Below are 23,547 nucleotides of genomic sequence, written 5' to 3'. Positions count from 1 at the left end.
ATGGGCTGGGGTGGGCCTGGCGCGCCCCCGGCTACCTGTCGCTTCGGCCAATCAGAAAATCGCTCCGCCGCTCCCCACCCTCGCCGCGCCGCCAATCAGAGGGCTGTCGCTAGGTAGATTAGAGCCCGGGGTTAAAAAGCAGAGGGCGGGCTCGCGCCCATGGTGCAAGCGCTGCCGGCCAATCACAGGAGGAGCAAGGCGGTGATTGACAAAGGAATGGGCTAACCAGAAGGCGCGGGGCGGGGCGGGCCGCGGGGGAGGTGTGCCCCGACCGAGAGCGACGTCTCCCGCAGCCAACCACAAAGCGGGGGCGCGGCGCTGGGGCGGGGCGCGGGGCGTGGAGCGCCAATGGCGAGCGAGGGGCGGGCGCGGGGGGGCGGGCGGCGGCGGGCCCGGTGGCGGGGCGGCGGCGGCGGCGGCCGGAGTCGCCATGGGGCCGCGCGGGGCGGCGCGGCTGGCGGTGGCGCTGGCGCTGGCGGCGGCGGCGGGGGCGGCGCTGGGGCTGCGGGTGAGGACCCGGGCCCGGTCCCCCCGCGGCGGCGGGCTGGCGGCGGCGGCGGGCGGAGAGGCCTGCGGCGGCCTGCGCGGTGTCCCGGCTGCCCTCGGCAACAACACGCACCAGGTGAGCCGGCGGGCGGGGCCGCGGGCCCGAGCGGGCGGACAGACAGACAGACAGACAGCCCCCAGAGCCACCGCGCCGGGGCACCGGGGAACCCCCAGGAGCTACCGGGGAGGGCGGGGACCTTGCCGGGGTCCGGGTCAGGCGGACAGACTCCCCCCGCCCCGCCCCGCCCCGGCCGGAGCCTTGTGGGCTGGACGGACGGACAGACGGACAGACGGACAGCTCCCCGCCCTGCGCCCTGACAGCGCCTGGCGCTGGGAGGTGATTTCTTGGGGGGGGCGGGACGGACGGACGGACAGACAGACAGACAGACATGCCCTTCCCTGAATCCCCTGGGACGGACGGACAGCTGGACAGACAGACACACCCCCTCGCCCCTACATCTCCCCAGGGCGGACAGACAGACCCTGTCCTCCCTGTGCCAGCTGGGGCCGGCCGGGGCGGACTGACAGACATTCCGCTAAGAGACCGACAGACCGACAGACAGACAGACAGACAGACAGACAGACACTGCCCTGCATGCGCCAGCCGAGGCACCTGCTGCAGCGGGCCGGGCTCCATGAGCAGGGACGGACAGACGGACAGACAGGCAGCACAGACAGTGGGGAGCAGACACGCCCCCCGCCCCCCTGGACAGACTCGGGGGCAGGGAAGGACACACGGACAGACAGACAGACGGACACTGCAGCGGGATCCCGACCTTGTTCCCACCGCGGGAGCGGCTGCGAGTTGAACATTAACCCGGGGCTGGCGCCGCTCCCCGGGGGGGGCCGGATCGGTGTGGGATCGGTGTAGAATCAGTACCGGGATCTGTGTCAGGATCTGTGCTGGATCAGTGCCGGGATCAGTGCTGGGATCTGTGTTGGATCGGTGCTGGGACCAGTGCTGGGATCAGTACCGGGATCTGTGTTGGGATCAGTACTGGGATCTGTGCCAGGATCACTGTGGGATCAGTACCAGGATCAGTGCTGGGATCAGTACCAGGATCTGCGCTGGACCAGTGCCGGGATAGTGCCAGGATCTGTGCTGGATCACTGTGGGATCAGTGCCGGGATCTGTGCTGGGATCTGTGCTGGGATCAGTGCCGGGATCAGTACCAGGATCAGTGCTGGGATCAGTGCTGGGATTAGTACCAGGATCACTGTGGGATCAGTACCAGGATCAGTACCAGGATCACTGTGGGATCAGTACCAGGATCTGTGCTGGATCAGTGCCGGGATCAGTGCTGGGATCAGTACCAGGATCACTGTGGGATCAGTACCAGGATCAGTGCTGGGATCAGTACCAGGATCACTGTGGGATCAGTACCAGGATCAGTGCCGGGATCAGTGCCGGGATCAGTACCAGGATCACTGTGGGATCAGTACCAGGACCTGTGCTGGATCGGTGCCAGGATCCGCTGGCTCTCGGCCACCATCTGTGCCCGCTCTGCCGGCCCGGCCGGTTGCTGGTTGCCACTGGTTGCCGCTTGGTGGTGGTGGCTTTGCCAGCCCAGTTTGACCAGTCCTTTGACTGGTCCTGCGCCAATTCACATTTTTTTCCCCCCTTCCCCTTTTTTTCCCCCCATAAGGCGAAGCCTCCCGCCAAGTGGGACATGGGGATGGGGTGACACCGTGGGGTCCCCTCCCTGCTGCCCCCCCCCCGTGGGCGATGGGGACAGCCACGGCCATGGCCTTGTTCCCACCGCAGGGCTTCTCTTCTCCCCTGCCTGCTGCGGGCAGAGCCGGGGGCTGCCAGCAGCTCTGTCCCCAGACATCCCACGAGTGTCCCCAGGCACCCCACGAGTGTCCCCCACTGCCCTTACCCTGCTGCCCACTCGTGTCCAGCCACTCCAGTCCGTACCAGTGCCCCCCAGTGCCACCGAGGGGGACTCTGGCTTGCAGGCAGCTGCCTGGCACCCTGCCTGCTCCGGGAGGGATGGTCGGACACGGGGGGACATGGGCTGTGGGAGCCTTTTCCAGTGTCTGAGTGGGGCGGCGGGGGGCCCAGCACGATGTGGGGGGGGCTGAGTGGCACATGGGGGGGACCCTCCCACACCCGTGTGCCATGGGGACAGCTCAGTGTCACCTTCCTGGGGAGGTGGCAGGGGGAGGCACCGGGACTCTGGGGTCCCCTGGGAGGAGGTGGCCATGGGGCACACTGCAGCTCTGCCCTGCTCTGGGGGGGGGACCAGTGCTCACTCCCCCCCCCAGCTCTAACAGTCCTTCTGCCATCTCTTCCCTCACAGTGTGTCTTTGACGACCTCAGCGGCTCCGTGTCACTCTCCTGGGTGGGCGACAGCACAGGGGTAAGCACTGTAGGGGTGCTGGGGGGGGCAGCTGCGGTTCCCTCTGGGGGGGACAGACGGACACAACAGTTGCCCCCTCCTGTGCCCGAGGGGCTGTGGGGCCCATGGGACCTGAAGCAGGGACTGGGATGGAGGGAGGGGGGTGCCCAGGGAGGGGACAGCCCTTTGTGCAGGGGGGCGGGACAGCCCTTCTCCCTTTGTGGGGGGGTGGGGGGGGCAGCCTTCTAGCTCTGGGTGTGACCCTGCCTGTCCCTGCCCAGGTCATCCTTGTCCTGACGACGTTCCAAGTGCCGCTGGTGATCGTGAGCTTTGGGCAGTCCAAGCTCTACCGCAGGTGAGCCCCCCCACACCCACCCCCTCAACCTCGGGACCCCATGGGTGGCACAGCGGGGACTGGCACGTGTGGGGGGGTGGGCTGGGAGCAGGTCCTGAGTCCCCACATTGGCTCACAGCCGTGCTGATTCCTCCCTTGCAGCGAGGACTATGGGAAAACCTTCAAGGACATCACCGGCCTCATCAACAACACCTTCATCCGGACAGAGTTCGGCATGGCGATCGGCCCGGAGAACTCGGGAAAGGTAGGAGGGGGCAGCGTGTCACTCAGAGAGGGACCTGGAGGGGTTGATTGATACCCGGCTGAACAGGAGCCAGCAGCGTGCCCAGGTGGCCAAGAAGGCCAATGGCATCCTGGCTTGTATCAGCACCAGCGTGGCCAGCAGGGACAGGGAAGGGATCTGACCCCTGTGCTCAGCACTGGTGAGGCCGCCCCTCGATGAGTGGGTTCAGTTTTGGGCCCCTCACTCCAAAAAGGCCATTGAATGACTCGAGCGTGTCCAGAGAAGGGCAACGGAGCTGGTGCAGGGTCTGGAGCACAGGTCTGATGGGGAGCGGCTGAGGGAACTGGGGGGGTTTAGTCTGGAGAAGAGGAGGCTGAGGGGAGACCTCCTGGCCCTCTGCAACTCCCTGAAAGGAGGGTGCAGAGAGGGGGGAGGAGTCTCTTGAGCCAAGGACCCAGCACCAGGCCAAGAGGGAATGGCCTCAAGCTGCGCCAGGGCAGGGTCAGACTGGCTCTTAGGAAGGATTTCTTTGCAGAAGGGGCTGTTGGGCGTTGGAATGGGCTGCCCAGGGCAGGGGGGGAGTCCCCATCCCTGGAGGGGTTGAAGAGTCGGGTTGACCCAGCGCTGAGGGATCTGGTGGAGTTGGGAACGGTCAGGGTGAGGTTCATGGTGGGGCTGGAGGAGCTTCAAGGGCTTTTCCAACCTGGATGATTCTGGGATTCTGTGCCAGGATGCTGGTGAGCCGGGACACCCCCCCGCAGCCAGCAGCCCCCCACCCCAGGCTGGACGGGCTGTGGTGGTTTTTGTTCTGGAGCTCCCGGCATGGCTGAGCCCCCCCCGTTCCCCATACCCAGGTCATCCTGACGGGCGACGTCTCCGGTGGCAGCCGTGGCGGCAGGATCTTCCGCTCGTCTGATTTTGCCAAGAATTTCATCCAGACGGATTTGCCCTTCCACCCCCTGGTGCAGATCACCTACCACCCCCAAAACTCAGACTTCCTGCTGGCCCTCAGCACCGAGGTGAGGGGGGGAGCCAGGATGAGACCCTGGCTGGGGACGGTGAAGGCTTCTGGTGGTGCTTCCCCAAGGATCAGCTGGATCGGGGCTGCGTGTCCGGGGCTCTGTGCCTGGAGGATGCGTGTGGCCCCAGGATGGGTTGCGGGGGACACACATGGTTGAGGATGGGGGTTTGCAGCCCCAGAGTTGGGGGGAGACTGTTGGGGGCCGGGGGGGTTGTCCATAACCAACCTCTCGGCTCTTGCAGAACGGCCTCTGGGTCTCCAAAGATTTTGGGGAGAAGTGGGAGGAGATCCACAAAGCCGTCTGCCTGGCCAAGTGGTGAGTGGCTGCCTGCTTTGGGGGGGGGTGGGAAATGATTTGGGGGGGGCGCTGACTGCAGCCTGAGCAGCAGGGGTACACCCACCCACCCAAACCCCTCTCTGAGGGATGGGATGAATCTGTGGGTGGTGGCATCCTGGGCCACCCTGTCCCACCTGCTTTTGGGTGTCGTCCCCCCCCCCCCTCCTCTTCCTCAGGGGTGCGAACGACACCATCTTCTTCACCACCTACCTGAACAACTCCTGCAGTAAGTGCTTCTTGATCTCCAGTCACCTCTCTGGGGGCCCCCCATCACTTTGGGAGCTCTGCGGGGGGCTCTGGTTCACCCCCAGAGATCCACCCCCCCAGCAGAGCCCCCCACAGAGAGCACGGTGGTCCCAGCAGAAAAACTGGGATTAGCTGGGAATACCCAGAGCTGGGACACTGGAGGGGGACATACTGGGACGCTGCGGGGGGACACAGCTCCCGTGACGGCTGACGAAGCTGGAGGCAGCTCCGGGCTCGTTAATCCACTGTCCCTTCTTCTTAAGAAGCTGATCTGGGGTTACTGGAGCTAAAGAAAACCTCCGACTTCGGCAAGACCTTCAAGGTCATCGGCACCAAGATTTACTCCTTCGGGCTGGGAGGACGCTTTCTTTTTGCCTCCGTTATGACAGAGAAGGTCCTTGTCCCCCTTCCTGGCACTGCTGGAGAGCAGGCAGCGGTGGCTCGTCCCTGCCTGCAGCTCTCCCCAGCCTCCCTGCGAGGAGGATGAAGGATGACGATGCTTTGGGTTCCCCAGGGTACCACGAGGCGCATTCACGTCTCCCTCGACCAGGGCGAGACCTGGAACATGGCCCAGCTCCCCTCCGTCGGGCACGAGCAATTTTACTCCATCCTGGCCGCTAACGACGACCTGGTGTTCATGCACGTGGACGAGCCGGGCGGTGAGTGGGGACCGGGCTGCGTGTGACGGGGACAAGGACACGTCCCGGGGCTGGGGGACACAACTGGAAACCTCTCTGCAGCAAGCAAGCCAGCGCCTCACCCCAGCACAGGGCTCTCCACGCAGCAGTAGCTCTGCTGCGCCTTGGAGGAAGGACTGTCTCATTAAGGCATCGCTAATTAGCAGGCTGCTCGCTCTGGTTTGCAGCGCACGGGGATCTGTGACCACGCTGGGTCTGTTTTGCAGCATTTGGGGGTTTCTTCTCTTTCTGAAACACCCCGGGGGTTTGCTGATGCCAGTCTGCAGTGGCCCCCCCAGCCCCTCCCTCACTGCTGTCCCCACGTCCCTCTCGCAGACACGGGTTTTGGCACCATCTACACCTCCGACGACCGCGGCATCGTCTACTCCAAGTCCTTGGAGCGGCACCTCTACACCACCACGGGCGGGGAGACCGACTTCACCAACGTCACCTCGCTGCGGGGCATCTACATCACCAGCGTCCTCTCCGAAGGTGGGCGGCCGCGTCTCCGTCCCCGCCCCAAAACTGGGGTTGTGCCTCCCCAGGGATGGGATCTGGGACCTGGGGTTACTGGAGGGGAGCGTGACCCTCGTGCAGGGCGGGGGTGAGGACGTGCTGGGCATCCTCCTCTTCCTTCTCCTCCCACCAGACAACTCCATCCAGTCCGTCATCACTTTTGACCGTGGAGGGGAGTGGGTGCCGCTGCGGAAACCCAAAAACACCACCTGTGACTCCATGGCCAGGAGCAAGGAAGAGGTGGGTCTGTCCCCCCCCGGGGGGGTCCCGGTGCCGTTTCCCTGGGTACCCTCTGTCCTGGCTCTGCCGAGGGGATGCTCAGGGGCGAGCGAATCCATCCTGCAGCTCCCACGGGAGATGCTGAGGGTGTGGGGCCGGCCGGGTGTGGGGCCGTGGGTCTCACCGTGGGGCTGTGGGTCTCACTGTAGGGCCATGGGTCACACCATGGGCCTATGGGTCTCACTGTGGGGCTGTGGGTCTCAACGTGGGGCCATGGGTCTCACCGCGGGGCTGTGGCTCACACTGTGGGGCTGTGGGTCTCACCATGGAGCTGTGGCTCACACCGTGGGCCTGTGGGTCTCACCGTGGGCCTGTGGGTCTCACCGTGGGCCTGTGGGTCACACCATGGGCCTGTGGGTCTCACCGTGGGCCTGTGGGTCTCACCGTGGGGCCATGGGTCTCACTATGGGGCCGTGGCTCACACCGTGGTGCTGTGGCTCACACTGTGGGGCTGTGGGTCTCACCATGGAGCTGTGGGTCACACCATGGGCCTGTGGGTCTCACCGTGGGCCTGTGGGTCTCAATGTGGGGCCATGGGTCTCACCGTGGGGCCGTGGCTCACACCGTGGGGCTGCCTGACGAGCCCTGAGCAGGCTGGGGAGGGTCCAGCACCCCCCTCGGAGTTAATGGGCGAACGTTCCCCCGCGGCGCGTGGTCCCCGCGGGCTCCTGGACGGGCTCTCCTCTCGCGCTTGCAGTGCAGCCTCCACATCCACGCCTCCTACAGCATCTCCCAGAAGCTGAACGTCCCCATGGCTCCCCTCTCCGAGCCCAACGCCGTCGGCATCGTCATCGCCCACGGTACCGAGCCTCGCGGGGACGGAGAGCCCGTATTTACGTGTGTGTGTGCGTGTGTGTGTGTGTGTCCTGAATCATGCTGTGCTTTTCCCAGGGAGCGTCGGAGGGGCCATCTCGGTGATGAGCCCCGATGTCTACATCTCGGACGACGGGGGCTACACCTGGGCGCGGATGCTGGAGGGGCCGCACCATTACGCCATCCTGGACTCGGGCGGCCTCATCGTCGCCATTGAACACACCAGCCAGCCCGTCAACGTCATTGAGTAAGGCCACCCCTCGATGAGTGGGTTCAGTTTTGGGCCCCTCACTCCAAAAAGGCCATTGAATGACTCGAGCGTGTCCAGAGAAGGGCAACGGAGCTGGTGCAGGGTCTGGAGCACAGGTCTGATGGGGAGCGGCTGAGGGAACTGGGGGGGTTTAGTCTGGAGAAGAGGAGGCTGAGGGGAGACCTCCTGGCCCTCTCCAACTCCCTGAAAGGAGGGTGCAGAGAGGGGGGATGAGTCTCTTGACCCAAGGAACAAGCGCCAGGCCAAGAGGGAATGGCCTCAAGCTGCGCCAGGGCAGGGTCAGACTGGCTCTTAGGAAGGATTTCTTTGCAGAAGGGGTTGTTGGGCGTTGGAATGGGCTGCCCAGGGCAGGGGGGGAGTCCCCATCCCTGGAGGGGTTGAAGAGTCGGGTTGAGCCAGCGCTGAGGGATCTGGTGGGGTTGGGAACGGTCAGGGTGAGGTTCATGGTGGGGCTGGAGGAGCTTCAAGGGCTTTTCCAACCGAGGTGATTCTGTGAGTACACACAGGCTGTGGAGGGGAGGGGCCTCACTGGATTTTGGGGGGGGACTCCCCAAGCAAAGCAGGGACAGGGGGGTGCTGCAGGAGGTGCCTCCCGGCCCACCCGGGTGCTGATTGACCCCTCGCCTGGCAGGTTCTCGACGGACGAAGGGCAGTGCTGGTATCAGTACACTTTCTCCAAGGACCCCATTTTCTTCACCGGTCTGGCGTCCGAGCCGGGGGCTCGTTCCATGAACGTCAGCGTCTGGGGCTTCCGAGGGAGCTTCCTCTCCCGCAAGTGGGTCTCCTACACCATCGACTTCAGCGAGCTGCTCAGCAGGACCTGTGAGAGCTGCCGGGGGCTGGGGACAAGCAGGGCTGGGGACAGCCAGGGCTGGGCTGGGGGACTCTTGCCCCCAGCCGTCGGTGCGGGTGATGGTGGCAGAGTTTGTCCCAGGGGGAGCGCGGCCTTTGGTCCCCAACGGGGGGGACATGGGGTGAGCGCTCGGGGTTCCCGTGCCCTGCCCGTGGCTGCGTCCTGCCGAGCGCTGGGGCGGTGCTGTCCCCCCCCCCTTCCCCCGGGGACCCCCCAGGCGCGGCGCTGAGCCCTCTCCCTCACAGGCGAGGACAAGGACTACACCATCTGGCTGGCACACTCCAGCAACACCAGTGACCCCACCGATGGCTGCATACTGGGCTACAAGGAGCAATACCGGCGTCTCCGCAAGTCCTCGGTGTGTCAGAACGGCCGGGACTACACGGTGACCAAGCAGCCGTCCGTCTGTCCCTGCACGCTGGAGGATTTCCTCTGGTAGCCTCCGTCTTCACGTCTCCCTCCTTCTGTCCCCATTTTGGGCCAGGTGTCACCCTCCTTCAGCCCAGGTCCCCGAGCGGGGTCTCATCTCCTTTTCTCTTAGAATCCCAGAATCACTCAGGTTGGAAAAGCCCCTCGGGATCATCGAGTCCAACCCTCAGCCCGACTCTACAAAGTTCTCCCCTACCCCACATCCCCCCACAGCTCATCCAAACGGCCCTTAAACACACCCAGGGATGGGGACTCCACCCCCTCCCTGGGCAGCCTATTCCACTCTCTGACCACTCTTTCGGGGAAACATTTTTTTCCTCATGTCCAGCCTGAACCTCCCCTGTTGCAGTTTCAAGCCGTTCCCTCTTGTTCTGTCACTAATTCCCTGGGAGAAGAGACCAGCACCAACCTCTCCACAACGTCCTTTCAGGGAGCTGTAGAGAGTGATGAGGTCTCCCCTCAGCCTTCTCCTCCTCACACTGAACAGTCCCAGCTCCTTCAATGGCTCCTCACAGGATTTATTCTCCAGGCCCTTCCCCACCTCGTTGCCCTCCTCTGCCCTCGCTCCAGCCCCTCGAGATCTCTCTCGTATTGAGGTGCCCAAAACTGGACACAACACTCCAGGTGTGGCCTCACCAGTGCAGAGCACAGGGGGACTGTCACCTCCCTGCTTCTGCTGGTCACACTATTTCTAACACAAGCCAGGATGCCGTTGGCTTTCTTGGCCACCTGGGCACACTGCTGGCTCCTGGTCAGCTGCTCGTCAATTAGAACCCCCAGACCCTTCTCTTCCACACAGCTCCAGCCACACCTCCCCGAGCCTGTAGCCATGCAGGGGGTTGTTGTGGCCCAAGTGCAGGACCTGGCACTTGCCCTTGTTGAAGTTCTCCTCCTCCCCGCAGTGATTTTGGCTACTACCGCCCGGAGAACCAGTCTGTCTGTGTGGAGCAGCCGGAGCTGAAGGGACACGACCTGGAATTCTGCCTCTACGGCAGACGGGAGCTGCTCAAGACCAGTGGGTAAAGCTTGGCCGGCGTCGATGCTGGAGCCAGGAATCGGGGAGGAACAGGGTGGACCCCCCCCCCCCCCCCCCCAAATCCCCGGGGAATCCTTCACCCTGCACCCAGCGGGGACAGAGCCTGCCCTGTCGCCTTAGATGGGGGCTGACGGGTGGCTGGGATGTGTCCGAGGGAGCTGTGGGGTCACCGGGTGTCACCTCCCCATCTCCAGGTATCGGAAAATCCCCGGGGACAAGTGTTGGGGAGGGGAGAGCCCGAGCCGGGAGGAGAAGGACATGAAGAAGAAATGCACCAGCAACTTCCTCAACCCCAGCCAGCTGGTAGGTGACGGGGACACTGGCCAGGCGCGGGGACAGCTCTGGGCATGGGGCCATCTCCTGCCTGTACCCGTGGAGCCAGTGGTGGCCAGGACCATCCTGCCTAAACCTGCCTGCGGCCTCTTGCCTGCCTGAATCCTGGCTGGGTGCTGCGGGGACGTGGTGGCTTTTATCCCCCGGGGTGCGGGTTGTGTTTGGGGGGGGTGTGGGCACCCTCCAGCTGCCGAGGCTTCCTCCTCTCCCCGCAGGCAGCATCCGCCAGCTCCACTCCCATCATTCTGGCCGTCGTGGCCGTGCTGCTCGTCACCGCCGTGGCCGGAGTCCTCCTCATCAAGAAATACGTCTGTGGGGGCAGGTGAGGAGCTGAGCGGTGGCTGGGGGCTCCCCCCCCCCCCCTCCCACCCCCCAGGGATGACACTGTTCCTCCCCACATCTCTCTTCAAACCACGGAGAGGCTTCGGAGCACCCACACACCCCGGAGCACCCACACGCTCTTCACCCAGCGTGTCCCCAGGGTGCGGGGGGGCTTCCTGGAGGTACAGGCAGCGTGGTCACGTCTGTGTGTGTGTGTGTGTGTGTGTGTGTGTGTGTGTGTGTGTGTGTCCCATCTCTGCTCCCGCCAGGTTCCTGGTCCATCGTTACTCCGTCCTGCGGCAGCACGCGGAGGCCAACGGCGTGGAGGGGATGGACGCGCTGGACCCCGGCACCGCGGCCACCAAGGGTGGCTACCACGACGACTCTGACGAGGTGAGCGCAGGGTGGGGGCCACCAGGCCCCCCCCCCCCGCCCCGATCTCCAATAGGCCTGTTGGGTGGCAGGATGGGGGCCTGGCTGGGGACACCGGTGGGTGACGGTCCGGTCTCTCCCCCAGGACCTCCTGGAGTAGCGGCGCCGACGCCGGGGACACGCCGTGATGCCCGCACCCAGCTCCGCGCAGGCAGGGACCCCCCCGCACCCACTCTGCCCGGGGTGGGGGCACACAGGCGGGGGTTTAACTTAATATTTCCTTCCAGCACGGGGGGCGGGGGGGCGGGGGGAGGCTTTTAGGGTCTTTTATTTTCCCCTTTTCTGGGCTATTTTAAGGATAACTAAGTATGAACTGGTGTCCCCCGTGGGGAGCCCCCCCCGCCTCCCCCCCCCCCCCCCCCCCCCATGACGGCAGCGTCGGCCCTGGGGTGCTGGGGATGAGCCCCGAGGTGTCACTGCTGCCGGGGGCGGGGGGGATTGGGGGGGGGGGCACAGCCAGGCTTGCCTGCAGCTCCCAGCCCCGCTGCCTGTTTCTTCTCCAAAGCAATACGAGCTGGGCTGCCTGTGCTGCTGCCAGCGCCCCCCCCGCGCCCCCCAGCTTAGCGGGGGGGTTCCCCATGGCCGTGGGTAACAGCTTGGCTCTTCCCCCCCCCCCCCCCCCCACCCCGGGCTGGCGTTGGCCGAGGGAAACGCAGCAATAATGAATTAAAGCTTGAAGCTCTTTAGTGAGGGGCTGGGGGGGGGGGGGGGGGGCTCAGCCCCCTGCGCCCCCCCCAGCCGGCAGCGGTGCAGGCAGGACGCAGGCAGGACGGGAGGGGCTCAGAGCAGCCCCCCCGGGGCAGGTCAGTCCTTCTCTTGGCCCTGGCACCGTGTGCTGGCAGCCCCCCCCCTCCCTTCCCCTGCTTGCACCCTGCCAGGTTTTGGTCCCAGCACTGTTACAGTCTCCTTACACTGGAAATCCTTTTTTTTTTTTGGGGGGGGGGGTTGCACAACGGCCCCCCCACCTCCCAGCCAGGGTGTGGGGGCTTTTTGTGACACCCCCCCCGCCCCAGCTGGGGTACAGGGGCTTTGCCTGCCTCCCCCTGCCCCCCCCAACACAGCACGAACCCCAGCGAGTTGGTTTTTTTTTTTTGGGGGGGGGGGCATGGCCCCAGCACCTCTTGCATGTGCTTCAGCGTCCCCCCAGGACTTACCTGGGGACAGGGACGGGGACAGGGACAGAGCGTAACCCCCTAACGAAAAGCCATAGCCCTGTGCCCCCCCCCCTCCACCCCGGCCCCCCCCCCACTCCCCGCGGCCTGGCTGGGGAGGGGGGACACACACACACACCCCCCCCAAGGCCAGTGCAGAGTCCTGTAAATAAACCTGGATGTGTTATAACTTTGTACTGGTATTTTTCTGTATATTTGCAATATTTGGGTTATTAGAAATAAAGCCAAAACGGACCCTGTGTGCCCTGATCTGTGTCGGGGGGGGGGGGGGGACGGGGGGACAGGGATGGGGGGGGTGTCACCCCTTGCAGGGGCGGTGCTGGAGGGGACCCAGGGGTGGCGGTAATTAAAAAGATTATAATTTATTCTGGTTTAAGGCAACTTAATACAAACCCACAGCAGACACACACGCGACACGGGGGGGGGGGGCGGGGGGGGGCACGGAAAGGGACTGTCCATGCAAGTACAAAAGTGAAGGGGGGGAACGACACAAAAAAGGACCTGGGACCCCCCCCCCGGGAGCAGCTGGCACTCGTTGCTGGAAGATGGGGGGAGCTGATGGGTTGGGGGGGGGCTGGCGGGGTGGGGGGGTGGGTGGGGGGGGGCATGCGTCACCCCCTGGGACTGGGGCTGGGGACGCTCTGAATGTCACCAAGGCCACTGGAGGGGACCTCACACCTTGGGGGGGGGGGGGCAAAAGGGTTGGTGGGGGCAGTGGGGCTCTTGCCCATCCTGGCTCTGTGCTCAAGAGGGGGAGTGGGGGGGGGCTGGGGACCCCCCTGCCCCTTTTTTTGGGGGGGGGCAGGATACGGCCCTCAGCACCAGTCCAGGGGGTGCCAGGATGGGGATGAGCCAACGATGGTCCCAGCTGGATGTGGGGGGGGGGTCCACCACGGCCAAGGATGCTCCAAAACCAGCGAAGGTTCCACCCCCCCCCATCGGGAACCCCAGAAAAGGTGATTTATGGGGGTTTGGGGGGGGGGAGATGGAACCCCCCCAGGGCCCTGGCAGGGTCCTGCTGCCTTTTATCCCTTGCCAAAGAAAGAGGGGGCTCAGAAAAACATCCAAGCCCCGGGGTTGGGGTGGGGGCGACACGGGGTGCCAGCCAGGTGCGGTCAGGGCTCGGGGGGCACCGGGGGTCCGGGGGGGTCGGGGCTGGGGGGGGCGGGCTGGGGTTTGATGCCCCGCGCTTTCATGTAGGAGATGAACTGGTCGGGGATCTCGGCCAGGACGTCCTTGGCCAGGCGAGCCATGCTCAGCACCGGGCTGCCCCCCCCGTCCACGTAGTCACGGAAGGGGACGAACTGGGGGACACACACACACCCCAGGATTTGAGGGGACCCACCATGTCCCCCCCCGCCACCGCAGACCCACATCCCAGTGCCCCCTCCTCATCCCCAGTGTCCCAGCGTGTCCCCAAACCCCAGTCCACCGCCATGTCCCAGCGTACCCCCCCCATCCCAGTGCATCCCCACATCCAGGTACAACCCAAGTCCCTGTGCACCCCTTTTTCTCCACTGCAGCCCCCCCCGCCATGTCCCAGTGCATCCCCCCCATATACCAGCACACCCCCTCCACGTCCCAATGCCCCCCGCAATGTCCCAGTACATCCCCTCCATGGCCCAGTGCACCCCCATTTCCCAGTACGTACCCCCAGTGCCCCCCCCATGTCCTGCTGTGCCCCCCCCCACCCCATCCTGGTACACCCCCCAACCTCCAGTCCATCTCATCGCCCCTCCATGCTGGGACCAGTCAGTGCACCCCGGGAGCGACAGGGCCCATTTGGGGTGCCCCGCTATGCCCCCCCCTTGCTGGGCCAGTGCAGGGGGGGGGTCCCCACTCCCCACACGGGGGGGTTGGTACCTGCACGATGTCACGCTCGGCTACTTTGCCGCGGGAGGAGATGCGGATGTCGTCACCGTCCAGCTCCACCATGGCTGCAGGGTGGGGGGAGCGAGGGGGGGTGTCAGCAGCACCCGAGTGCCCCCCACCGCAGGCTGGGACCCCTTTAACCCCCCCCCAACCCCAAAACCAGCAGCCCCCCAGCGCTGGCAGCTGCAGGCAGGCATGTGCAGGCAGGGGAGCGGGGCTGATTCATCAGTGGCAATTACTGGGGGAGATTTAATTTGGCTTCGCTGCCTGCCGGGTGCCAGAGCAGCCGGCTGCCGGGGGGGGGGGCTGGCCGTGTCGTCCCCCCCCCCCCAAAACACACCCCGGGGAGCTCATTCAGCCCTAACGAACGCCTCCGCTCACGACAACACATCGGCCCCCCCCCCCCCCCAGCTTGCGGCGAATCCTGCTGAGCCCCAACAAATTCACCTCATATTTCCCCAGCAGCCAAAGGCAGCTGTGCCCCCCCCCCCTCCCCAAACCCTGCCCTGACCCCCCCAGCCCCTCCTGGGGACAGGGGGGGCTGCTGAGCCGGGGTGGAATGGGGACACCCCCAGCCTTACCGTCGAACTCAGCCTGGCCGACCCCCACGATGATGATGGACATGGGGAGCTTGGCAGCCTGCAGCAGCCCGGGGGGGGGGGCAAGGGAAAAAAAAAAAAAAAAGCATCAAATTTAACACACGCTGCCCCCTCCCCAGCTCCATCCCACCCTGGCATTAACCCCCCAGCACCCACTGGGCCCTGGGGTGCAGCGTCTTTGCCCCTGGGGGGAACAGGGTGACACCCCTCGGGTGCTGCCTGGTCCCCCCCCACTCTGTTGCTGCACGGTGGGGGGGGACGACGGGGGGGGGGACGGAGCACCCCAGCGGTTTCTCTGCTCCGTTTTGGGCCTCATCGCTGCTACCGGCCGCGCTCAGGGTGGGGATGGGGCACCCCAATGCTTCGGGCTGCACCCGGGGCTGTGATGGGCACCGTGACCCCCCCCCCAGCACCGAAAACAGGGGCTGGGAGCCCCTCGGCGCAGCACCGGCGCCCCCAAAACCAACCCCAAAGGGCACCCGGGATATTAAATAAAGAGCAAAATACTATTACCAGGGCTGTGCTCCCTCCTGCCCCCGCCGGGAGCTGCCCCCCGGGGACACCCAGCACTGGGGGGGGCACCACCGGCCTCCTGCCCGCCCCCCCCCCAGCACCCCCACTCAGCTCCAGCACCCCCAACCCTCCCACTGCCCCGGGTATTGGGGAGCGAGATGGGGCTGAGCCACTGCAAGGGAGGTTGGGGGATGAGGAGGAGGAGGAGGAGGAAGAATAAAGCTCCCAGCTGGGGTGGGTGCTGGGGTGGGCGGGGGGGGACCCAGTGGGCAGGCTGGGGCACGGCGCTTGCGGGGGCAAAGGTGCTGCTGGTGCCTTCCAAGAGCTGCCTCGGCGACAAAATTGCTTTTTTTTCTTCGCAGGCCCCTCGTGGGGAGGAGGCAGGACCTGCCCCCCCCCCCCACCAGGGGACACCACCTCCTTGACCACCGATGGCACCCGGCACCCCTGACTTGCTCGGGCACCCCAACAGCTTGGGGCAGGCCTGGGTGTTGCACCCATCCTGGGGTACCCCGTGGTGGGTGTTGCACCCCATCAAGGGCAACTCCAGGGTGCCCCAACCAGGGGGGGCTTGACATTTCAGGGCTCCCCAGCTGGTTACTGCACCCACACAGCACCCTGTGCACCCCACATAGCTCAGAGCACCCCAACCTCGCCCCCCATCTGTGGGACTCACGTTGACGATGGCCTCCTTGGTCTGCGCCATGTCCGAGATGACGCCGTCGGTGATGATGAGCAGCACAAAGTACTGGGACCCATCCAGCACCGCCGCCGCCGAGCTGGGGGACACCCCATGAGTGACACCGGGGGTGCGCACAGACACCCCCCCCAGCCACCAAGGGGTGCTGGGACCCCCCCCCTTACCGGGCGACGTGGTTAACGACGGGGGCGAAGTTGGTGGGTCCGTAGAGCTGGACGCTGCGCAGGCTGCGGTGATACGCCTCCAGGACGCCCTCGATGCCGCTACACGCCGGGTTGGCCGCGTCACCGTTCTGCAAGACGAGAAACCTCGGTGACGAGGACCCTGCCGATGTCCCCAAAGCCCCGGGTGGTGGTGGTGGTGGTGGGGGGACACACACAAGCCCCTCACCAGCGGGAATTCATGGGACACGTGTCCGTCGGGCGGGATCTTGGCGCCGAAGCCGAGGGCGGGGAACATCTTGTCGCTGTCGTAGTCCTGGATGATCTCGCCCACCGCCTTGAGGGCCATGGCGTAGGCGTTGAGCTGGTAGGGGCTCAGGTAGTGCAGCGAGGTGGACTGCGAGGGGTTCCCTGCGTGGGGGGGGGGGGCTCAGCCAGGCTGGGTCCACCCCCCCTCAATGATTTAAGGACCCCCCGCCTCGATAAATAACACCCGGAGGGGGGGGGGACGCAGCCCCGCGCTCACCGTTGGATGCGGTGAAGTCGATGGCCACCGTGAAGTTGATTTGGGTCCTGGAGGGGGGGCGGGGGGGGGGGGGGGGAAGAGGCTTTAGGGACCTGGGGTGGGGGGTGCAGGATGAGATCTGTGTGTATAGGTGGGGGTAGCCCCCTCCTCAGGCCAGCTCTTGGCCCACAGACCCCAACTCAGAGCACCCCAGATCTCCCAGCGCTGAGGTTTCACCCCCCTGCACCCAGCTGGGTGGGAACACCCTGCCCGCCCCCCCCCACCCCCCCGGCTCCAGCCCAGCCCCTGGGATCCAGATGGGGAAACTGAGGCTCGTGTCCCCCCCCCCCCCACCTTCCTCGCTCACCCGCCCCTGATGTAGTCCAGGAAGGTGTGGTCGGACTCCACGGCGAAGGACAGCAGTGTCACCTGCCAGGGACAAGGGGCTGAGTGGGGGACAGTGGCTGCCCCCCCCCGTGTCCCCTCCCCGTGTCCCCCCCTGTCCTCACCGTCCCCGAGTTCAGGTATTTCTTCTTCTTCATCTTCTTCCTGGGGTTCACCACCTGGGAGGAGGGGGGGGTGGGTGGAGGGGAGCTGCTCGCCACGGGAGCTGCAGCACCCCAGGGTGCAGGGGGGGCACCCTGGGAGGGGTGTAACCCCCTTGGGGTGCAGCGCTGGGGGCTGTGACACCCAGGGGTGCAGGACAAGGGGGCTGCTGCTGCAGCCCAGGCACAGTGGGGACAGGGACCGTAACACCCCAGGGTGGGAACCCTGGGCACCATGACACCCATGGGTGCAGCACAGGGACCCTGACACCCAGGGGTGCAGCTGGACCCCCCCAAGGCCCCCGTGGGCCCCCGTCCCCCCTCTCAGCCTCACCTCGTAGACGTTGAACTGGCTCTGTCCCCGCGCCAGCTCCCGGTAGCTGGTGGTGAACTCCCCGATGAAGTCGTGGCTGTGGGGCGAGGTGGGGGGGTCACCGACAGTCGGGGTGCGGGGCTGGGGGTGGGGGGGGGGGTGTGTCCCCTCGGGACTCACCTGCCATCGCGGTCCCAGTCGTACACCTCCACCTTGATGGCTCTGCAAGGCAAGGGGGGGGGTCAGAGCCACCTCCAGGCACCCCCAAAAGCCCAGACCCCCACCTCGGGGGCTGTGATGGGTCCCTGGGGCCGCCCCCGGAGCCTGCTCCCCGTGGGTTTGTTTTGACGCCTCCATGGGCCTTTTCCTCCTCCTTCCTCCTCCTCCTCCTCCTCCTCAGGCTTTTTCGGTGGGATATTTTTATCCAGCGTTGCCACAGCAACGTCCGACACGGGGCCAAGCCAGCGGCGCGACGCCGCTGAGCTTTGCTCGCCAGGACACGCAGCCGGCGACTCCAGTTTTGGGGGGACACCCCCCCCCTCCCCCCGCCCTCCACCCACCCACCCCCTTGGGGCTGGCTCTGTGATGAAGCCCATTGCCCAGATGGGTAAACTGAGGCACGCAGCGTAGGCGTGGGATGCTGGAGGGTTTGGGTGTCAGCGCGGGGACCACAGAGACTACGGGAAGAGGGTGCAGAGCGGCCGCCCTCGCCTGCCCCGGGAGGACCCGGCGCTCACCGGTCGTAGTCGCCGTTGCAGAGGGCGCGGACGGGGATGGCGAACGCCTGCCAGACCGGGTTCAGCGTGTTCCGCACCACCTCCGTCTTGTGGCAGATGGTGAAGCTGCCGGGGGGGGGGACACACACACACACACACGACACAAGGGGGTCACCCCCTGATGCCACCCCCCCCACCCCATCACCCCAGAGGTGATTTTTGGAGACACCTCCCCCTCCAAAGCCAGCCCAGCCCCATTGGAGGTCCCTGAGGTGTGTCCCCCCCGCGCTGTGGTGCAAGGGGGGGTGTCCCTGAGGTTTTTTGGGGGGGGGTCACTCACGTCCCGTCCTCGTTGCTGCGGTAGAAGACCATGAAGGGGTCGGATTTGCCGAAGAAATCCTTCTTGTCCAGCTTGTTGGCGCAAAACTGCAGCGTGGCCACGTCCTGCGGTGGGGACGGGGGGGGGGTCACCGGCTCCGCACCCCCCGGGGACATCGGGGGTGCAGGATCCTGGGTGGGTGCTGCTCGGGGGGGGGGCTGATGGACCCAGGACCCATGGGACACACCACAGGGACAAGCCAGCCCTGACCCTCATCTTCCTCAGCCCAGAGTGAGGAAGGCCCAGGGGGGGTGCAGCCGAGGGGGGGGGGGGGCATGTCTCAGCCCCCCCAATATGGTGTCCCCCAACTTGTCCCCCCCCTCCCTGCAGCCACGGCTCACCCGGCAGTTGCCCAGCTCTTCGGCGAGGAGGATGATGGTGCCGCACTTCTTCCCGGGGATGCCGCTGCCAGGAGGGGCCGTGAGCCGGGGGGGGGACACACACACACTGAGTGAGCCGGGGAGGGAGGGGGGGGGGGTGTCTGTGTCCCCCCCCCCCCCAGGGCTGAGCACCCCAAAACTCACCCATTGGAGACAGCCGGAGCGGGTCTCCTGCCCCGGGCATGCGTGGTGACTGTCCCCATCCTGCTGGGACACACACGGAGGGTGATGGAGGGGATACCCCCCCCCCCCCCAAAAAAAAAGCCAGACACTCCCCCCCCCCCACTATGGGGAAACTGAGGCAGGGGCTGGGTGAGGGAGCCCGGGGCAGCCCGGAGCCGGGGCTGTCGGCAGCGGGGTCTGGTCTCCATCCCAGACACCCAGATAAGGACCCGGGCACCCCGCCAGCGCTGGGGACAGCGGGGGGGACACAGAGATGGGGACACCGGGCAGCCAGCCCAGCGCAGGGGTACCCTCCCCCCCCGGGGGGAAACCGAGGCGCGGGGCTCACGTCAGGGGCTTCTCCAGGCGGCTGCCGGCCGAGCCCACGATCTCGCCCAGGGTGCAGAAGGCCTGGCCGAGGAAATCCTGCGGAGTCGCGGTGTCACCGAGGTCTGTCCCTGTCCCTGTCCCCAGAGCCGCGGTGGCGGGGGCTGGGGGGGGACAGCGGGGGCCTCACACTTACGTGCTTGGAGAGGTCGGGGCTTTTGGAGTCCACATCGTACCTGGGGACAGAGCAGGGGACCCATGGCCGAGGCAGCAGGGGTGGGGTGGCCTTGGGGACAGGGATGGCGATGGCACAGGAATGGGGACAAGGACAGGGACTGGATAGTGACAAGGACGCGCCTGGGACGGGGACAGACGCCAGCACCCGCTTGGCATCGCCTGAGCCACCGCACCCAGCCCCGCAGCGAGGAGGTGGGAGGGGGGCACTGCCGGGGGCCGCGGTGGCCGGGGGGGGGGGGTGACACTGGGGGGACAGCGTGTGGGACAGCGGTGGCACTCACAGGTCGAAGCGGAGGTTTTGCTTCTCCTCGAAGAAGTAGTCGAGGACGAACTTGCGCAGAAAATCGGGGTTCAGGGAGTTGTCGATGACCTCGGTCCGGCCGAACTGGGGGACACCGGAGTGACAAGGGGACATGGGGTATGGGGACACGGGGACATGGGGACACGGGGACATGGGGACACAGGGATGGGGGGATAAGACCAGAGGGGGGATGGAGCGAGGGACGGGGACAACGGGGGGACATCGGGGGACGTGTGGGACGTGAGGTGACACAGGGCGCGGGAGGGGACGCGCGGGCCAGGCACGGCGGGCCCAGGTGCCCCTTTGTCATCCGGCGCGGGGCTGGCACCACGTCCTGCCCAGCCCCCGCCCACTCATTAAGGCCCGAAGCCCCTCAATTAAGCAGCAGTTAATTACAGGGCACAGCGGGGCGGGGGGCGGGAGGGAGCGAGGAGGGGGGGCCTGGGCACCCCAAGGGGCGTCCCCAAGTGTCCCCTCCCTGGGGACGGCCACCACCTGCTGGGGCTGGCAGTGCCCTGATTGGCCAGCTGGCTGCACACCGACAGCTGATTGGCCGGCTGCTCGGCACCCCAACATGCTCCCCAGCTCCCCGGCGTGCTGATTGGCTGGCTGGCTGCACCCCAGCAAGCTGATTGGCCAGCACCCTGACATGCTGGTTGGCTGGCTGCTGCACCCCAACATGCTGATTGGCCAGTTGGCCAACACCCCAACGTGCTCATTGGTCAGTACCCCAGCATGCAGTTGGCCGGAATTGGACCTGCTGATTGGCCACCTGGCCAGCACCCCAACATGCTGATTGGCCAACAGGATGGCACCCCAACATGCTGATAGGCCAGTTGGCCAACACCCCAACATGCTCATTGGCCAGCACCCCAACACCCTGACGTGCTGGTTGGCCAACATCTGACACGTTGATTGGCCAGCACCCCAACATGCTGATTGGCCAGCTGGCCAACACCCTGACATGCTGGTTGGCCAACATCTGACACGTTGATTGGCCATCACCCCAACATACTGATTGGCCAATGGGCTGGCACCCCAACATGCTCATTGGCCAGCACCCCAACACCCTGACATGCTGGTTGGCCAACATCTGACATGTTGATTGGCCATTCCCCCAACATACTGATTGGCCAACGGGCTGGCACCCCAACATGCTGATAGGCCAGCATCTAACATGCTGATTGGCCAGCCGGCCAGCACCCCAACATGCTGATTGGCCACCCCAGCCCCCACCCCGCCGACTGTCCATCTGTCCGTCCGGGCACTCACCTCCCGCCACTGCCTGCAGCCGGGGCGCTGGGTGTAGAGCACACAGACTGTGGGCAGAGACGGCAGCGGGTCAGGGGGTGCCCGGGGACCCCCCCAGATCCCCCTGGGCACCCCGAGATCCCCCAGCACCCCCCCGAACCCCACTCACGGGGGTCCGACTTGGAGAAGGTGTCCTTGTCCAGGAGCTGCCTGCGGGGAGACGGGACGCTGGGGCACGGCGGTGGGCGTGAGTGTGAGTGTGAGTGTGTGAGTGTGAGTGTGAGTGTGTGAGTGTGAGTGTGTGAGTGTGTGAGTGTGAGTGTGCACAGCAGGGTGTGCAGGCGGGGCTGTGCGTGCGGTTGTGTGCCCAGGCGGGCGTGCTCCGGCTGTGCGTCACGGGGTGTCGGGGTGTGCCCAGCCATGGGTGCGCTGGGTGTTGGGGTGTCCACGCATCTGGGGGTGCTGGGTGTCGGGGTGCTGGGTGTCGGGGTGCTGGGTGTGCACGGCTGGGGGTCGCGGGGTGCAGGACCACGTGCCGGGGTGTGCGCAGTCGTGGGGTGCCCCACGTCGTGTGTCGGGGGGGTGCAGAGCTGCGTGTGCTCTGTGATACATGTGGGGGTGCACAGCCGCGTGTCGGGGTGCAGCACCGAGGGGGGGGGACACGGGACACCCCAGCCCCCCCCCCCCCCGCCGCAGCGCCCAGCAGTGTCCAACCGACGGGAATTTCTCCGGTCCACGATGGAGTGGGAGGAAAATAGGTCGGAGCGGCCGCAGGCGGCGCGGCCGGGGGGGGCACCCGCTGCAGCTGGGGGGGCACAGGGCACCCAGCACGGCCGGGGGGGGCACCTGCTGCAGCTGGGGGGGGGGCACAGGGCACCCAGCACGGCGGGGGGGCACCGAGTGTGGCCAGGGGACCAGGGACACCCCGGCACACTGAGCCAGCAGAAAGGGGGGGCAGAGGGCGCCGGGGGAGGGGGGGGCAGGGGGTTCATTCCCCCCCACCCACGGGGAGGGGTCGGTGGCATTTCACACACCCCCCCCAGCCCCCCATTTCGGTCCCCAGCACCCCCAGGGACCAAGCACCCACATCTGAGCCCCGAGCCCCCCAGGCTGGCACCTGCGTTAGGGGCTGATGACATTACCGGGGGGGGGGGGGGGGCAGGATCCCACCTTGGGGGGCCACCCCCTGGCACCCCCATAACCCCCACCCTGAACGCCGAGTCGCCCCCTCCATGCACCCCCATCCCCAGAGCCCCCCACTCCTCCCAGTGCCTCCCAGTGCCCCACGCCCCGAATGCCCCCATGTTCCCAGTGTCCCCCCGAGCCCCCCACCCCCCCAGTGCCTCCCAGTAGCCCACCCCCACAGTACCCCCGGCTCTCCCAGTGCCCCCCCACCACCGAGTGCCCCCCACGCCTCCAGTACCCGACACCCCCCGTGCTTCTCTCCCTCCCCCAGTGCCTCCCAGTATCCGAAAACACCGACTGCCTCCCTCTGCCCCAGTGCTCCCCGTTCTCCCAGTATCCTACAACGTGCGCTGCCGCCCGCGCCCCCAGTGCATCCCAGTGCCTCCCAGTATCCAAAAACACCGACTGCCCACTACTCCCCGCTGCCTCCCAGTATCCTACAACGCCAGCTGCTCCCTGCTCCCCAGTGCCTTCCAGTGCCTCCCAGCGCCTCCCAGTACGCTACAACGCCGACTGCCCCCGCTCCCCAGTGCCTCCCAGTGCATCCCAGTATCCAACGCCGGCTGCCCCCGCTCCCCACTGCCTCCCAGTGCATCCCAGTGCCTCCCAGTATGCTACAACGCCGACTGCCCCCGCTCCCCAGTGCCTCCCAGTGCATCCCAGTACCCAACGCCGACTGCCCCCGCTCCCCACTGCCTCCCAGTGCATCCCAGTGCCTCCCAGTACAACGCCGACTGCCCGCCGCCCCCGGTGCCCGCTCCCGCCGGAGCCCCGGTACCTGCAGGACACCGTCAGCTCCACCCGGGTGGCCGGGACGGGGCCGGGGCCGGGGCCGCTGCCCGGTTCCGGGGCGCCCAGGCCCGCCATGCCCCGGGCTCCGCCGCTGCCCCGCTCCGGCCGCCCCCGCGCCCCGACACCGGCACCGGCACCGGGATCGGCACCGGGATCGGGATCGGCTCCGCCCCGGGACCGCCCCCGGCACCGCCCGGGGCTCCCGGCACCGGCCCCGGCTCCGCACCGAGGGGCTGCCCCGGTGTTTCCTACGATACCGCCCCCGGGGGCCCCCGGTACCGCCCCCGCACCGCCCCCGGTACCGCCCCCGGGATCGCCCCCAGGTCCCCGGGATCGCCCCCGGCCCCCCAGTACCGCCCCCGGTATCAACCCCGGGGCCGCCCGCAGACCCCCGGCATCGCCCCGGA

General features: G+C 66.6%; 2 protein-coding genes across 2 annotated transcripts; one reads left to right on the top strand and one right to left on the bottom strand.

Annotated features, from left to right (window-relative positions):
- The first annotated feature begins 430 nt into the window (after nucleotides 1-430).
- Nucleotides 431-12,436, top strand: SORT1 (sortilin 1). Its single transcript, XM_074893953.1, has 20 exons — nucleotides 431-622; nucleotides 2,850-2,909; nucleotides 3,170-3,243; nucleotides 3,385-3,487; nucleotides 4,321-4,485; nucleotides 4,730-4,803; nucleotides 5,001-5,050; nucleotides 5,334-5,464; nucleotides 5,585-5,729; nucleotides 6,084-6,239; nucleotides 6,397-6,503; nucleotides 7,240-7,342; nucleotides 7,434-7,602; nucleotides 8,258-8,448; nucleotides 8,725-8,914; nucleotides 9,811-9,927; nucleotides 10,139-10,247; nucleotides 10,493-10,599; nucleotides 10,868-10,991; nucleotides 11,116-12,436. Exons 1-20 carry the CDS (start codon nucleotides 431-433, stop codon nucleotides 11,128-11,130), a joined length of 2,382 nt encoding a protein of 793 aa, XP_074750054.1. The 3' UTR covers nucleotides 11,131-12,436.
- Nucleotides 12,437-12,579: 143 nt separating this feature from the next.
- On the bottom strand, nucleotides 12,580-23,323 carry CPNE5 (copine 5). The gene is made up of 21 exons (XM_074893954.1): nucleotides 23,127-23,323; nucleotides 21,333-21,373; nucleotides 21,185-21,231; nucleotides 19,893-19,996; nucleotides 19,571-19,610; nucleotides 19,397-19,473; nucleotides 19,030-19,089; nucleotides 18,847-18,910; nucleotides 18,467-18,570; nucleotides 18,148-18,252; nucleotides 17,591-17,632; nucleotides 17,432-17,507; nucleotides 17,062-17,115; nucleotides 16,920-16,981; nucleotides 16,574-16,620; nucleotides 16,277-16,458; nucleotides 16,051-16,178; nucleotides 15,863-15,965; nucleotides 14,656-14,713; nucleotides 14,066-14,139; nucleotides 12,580-13,506 (listed from the first exon to the last, which is right to left on the bottom strand). Exons 1-21 carry the CDS (start codon nucleotides 23,213-23,215, stop codon nucleotides 13,318-13,320), a joined length of 1,746 nt encoding a protein of 581 aa, XP_074750055.1. The 5' UTR covers nucleotides 23,216-23,323; the 3' UTR covers nucleotides 12,580-13,317.
- Between the last annotated feature and the right edge of the window lie 224 nt (nucleotides 23,324-23,547).

Source organism: Strix uralensis, chromosome 24 (assembly GCF_047716275.1).
Source record: "Strix uralensis isolate ZFMK-TIS-50842 chromosome 24, bStrUra1, whole genome shotgun sequence".
Taxonomy (NCBI): Eukaryota; Metazoa; Chordata; class Aves; order Strigiformes; family Strigidae; genus Strix; species Strix uralensis.
This window is presented reverse-complemented; position numbering and strand designations above follow the sequence as displayed.